We start from the raw sequence: 2,480 nt of genomic DNA on the forward strand, positions 1-2,480 counted from the left end.
GAAAGGAACTTTGAAAACAGTATGTACTCTGTACATGTCAACTTCTTTCTCTCCAGCCCCTAGTACATATTTCATGCCCCTTAAAACTGCAAGGTGTCTAATTATAATTAGTTTCTGAAATGACAATTTCTATTTATATCATTGCATATTCCTCCTCCGATATGCCCATATATTCCTCTTAACTGGCACAGTAAATCAAAACAACTTGGATCCGGGAGACAACAACTCATCTGATCTCAATCAACAGATCATCATGTATGCAAGTTTCTTTTCTTTGCTTCCTCATTTAGATTTTCCCGGTTTCCATATTAGTAACTCACATGTGGACCACACCAGCCCACATCTCAGCATGTCATAAGGATTCACTACTTAGAAAACTCACAATGATCCGCTCACAATGATTCAAATCGCGCAAATATTCTAAAGAAATCAGTGTAACTTTTGCAACACAACAAGGGCTTGGGGTGGGATGTAGGATCAATGTCATGACAAGGCAGAAAGAGCCTAGGCATCTGCTTTTTTATCTCCATGTCTGCCATCATATGATTTCCTGGTAGCTTGGGGTTTCCATATGAATTTTTTTCTTATGTGTAATTGTAGGACATCAACTTGATTCCCACTGCAAAATAGTAACTGATATATACACACAAAAAATCTCCAAACTGTAACTTTCCTCAATTAACTATCCATTTAACTTTTAAATTGCTTAAGAATAGACAGATCTATTCAAACTAGATATAAATTTCAAACAATTCATTTTTATTTATTGCTTTATTGATGATGCAATCTAAGTGGAAAATTCTAAAGGTTTTGGTGTTATGTGTTTCTTCAACAAATATCTATTGGATACCTACTAAGTGCCAAGTGTGATGCCATGGGTTTGATGAGTGTAGTAGATAAGACAAATCTTGCCTCTGATTTCACAGAGTTTATAATCTAGCAGATGAGACCAACATAGACCAACATTTATAGTGCTAACAAATGTGGTATGTTCTAGCAAGTTGAAGAGGCTGTCATGGTGTCACCAGGAGATGTCAGCTGCCCGGAGTTTCAGGCAAAGATTCTTTGAGGAAGTTGCATTTCAGTTGAGACAGGCCACTATCTGCTTCGGGTTGTGTAACTACCTTCACATCCCAGTTCTGACACTTGGACATGTTAATGTCTCAGAGCTTGGTTTCTCTTGTAAAATAAGGATAATGCACACCTGGCAGAGTTGTGAAGAGTAAGAGAATACAGATAAAGCACCTTTTAGGGTATCAGCCATATAGCAAGCCTTAAGTGCATGGTGTTTGTTATATATCAATGTAAGTATCAAAGGAAAACCAAAGAAAAATTTGACCAACAGCTAAAGATGAATGTACAGAGGAGAAATTTGGTAAAGGCTCCAAATTCAAGGAACAGCCACTACCCCACACTTGTTTGGAGCCTTCATGTCCTGAGTTTTAGATGTTGGAGCACCGGATGCTTGAAGGCTCTGCTAACTGCAGTTTTCATGAGAAGTTGATAAGGAATTTTTGGAGGTGTTCCTTCCAGCTACAGGTTTGCCAATGCCCAGGTCAGATCTTTCAGGCAAAAGGAAGATGCTTGGGAAACAGCTCGCTGGCAAGAGGACACAAGGGTTAATCAGATTTTGGCTGGCTCAAGTGACAAGCAAGTCAGATGACAAGACAAGAGATGAATCCTCAACTGAAGGCTTTAGTTAAGGGTCAGAAGACCTAGCGCCACCCGAATGGGACCTGGAAGGGGAAAACACTGGTGTTGCCACTAGAGCGCATAGGACGCTGTGCTTCGGGAAGCTGCCCTGGGATGCCCCGCGCTCCTCACAGGGCGCTCTCTTCCCAGGCTTCCTGGGCGCTTGGATCCTAGCCATGTCTGCACCTTTCAAATGCGTGTGAGTGATTTCATAAGTGGACCTGACCGCCACCGAGGGGAAAGCGTGCAAGGAAGTGGGAATGAGCGGGGGAGGCGGAGAAGAGGAGCAGTGGGAGGGGTGCAGGGCGCAGTGGGAGGGGGAAGGCGGAGCGGGCGGGTGGAGGAAAGGAGAAAAGGGCGCTGTGGTTTGGCGAGAGGAAGTGTGCGAGCTTGACTCTTGCTGCGCGGCTGCTCGCGGGTTGGCCAGCAAGGTGAGCCCGAGATGTCGCTGCGCCTGAAGCCGGGGCTGCCGCTGCCGCCGCCGCTGCTGCTGCTCCTGGGGCCGCTCGTTGTCTTCTACTCTCGCGCCCAGGCGGGACCCGCGCAAACCGAGGACGCCGTGGAGCTGGACTTCTCCACCGAGCGGCCGGTGCACCTGGTGAGCCCTGAGTTCCTGTCCTTCACCATCGACGCCAACCTGGCCACGGACCCGCGGTTCCTAACCTTTCTGGGGTAAGCGCCTGCCTGCGGGTCCCGGTGCCCCTGTGCCCTTTCCTGTCCTGACATCCACGGCCACTCGCCTCCTCTCTCTTCTTCTCTTTTGTCTCTTTTGCCATTCTCTCTCTCTC

The 2,480-nt window shown here is 46.7% G+C and overlaps 1 protein-coding gene across 2 annotated transcripts in view; it reads left to right on the plus strand.

Annotated features, from left to right (window-relative positions):
* The first annotated feature begins 2,038 nt into the window (after window positions 1-2,038).
* Window positions 2,039-2,480, plus strand: part of HPSE (heparanase) — a 31,860-nt gene continuing 31,418 nt past the window's right edge. Inside the window, exon 1 of one of the 2 annotated variants that reach the window (XM_011356341.2) lies at window positions 2,039-2,364. In XM_011356341.2, coding sequence (XP_011354643.1) covers window positions 2,135-2,364 — 230 coding nt within the window. In that variant the 5' untranslated portion in view covers window positions 2,039-2,134. The remainder of the gene's footprint in view (window positions 2,365-2,480) is intronic. The other variant, XM_023528453.1, reaches the window with a different exon arrangement.

This window comes from Pteropus vampyrus, unplaced genomic scaffold (assembly GCF_000151845.1).
Source record: "Pteropus vampyrus isolate Shadow unplaced genomic scaffold, Pvam_2.0 Scaffold25, whole genome shotgun sequence".
NCBI classification, from domain to species: domain Eukaryota; kingdom Metazoa; phylum Chordata; class Mammalia; order Chiroptera; family Pteropodidae; genus Pteropus; species Pteropus vampyrus.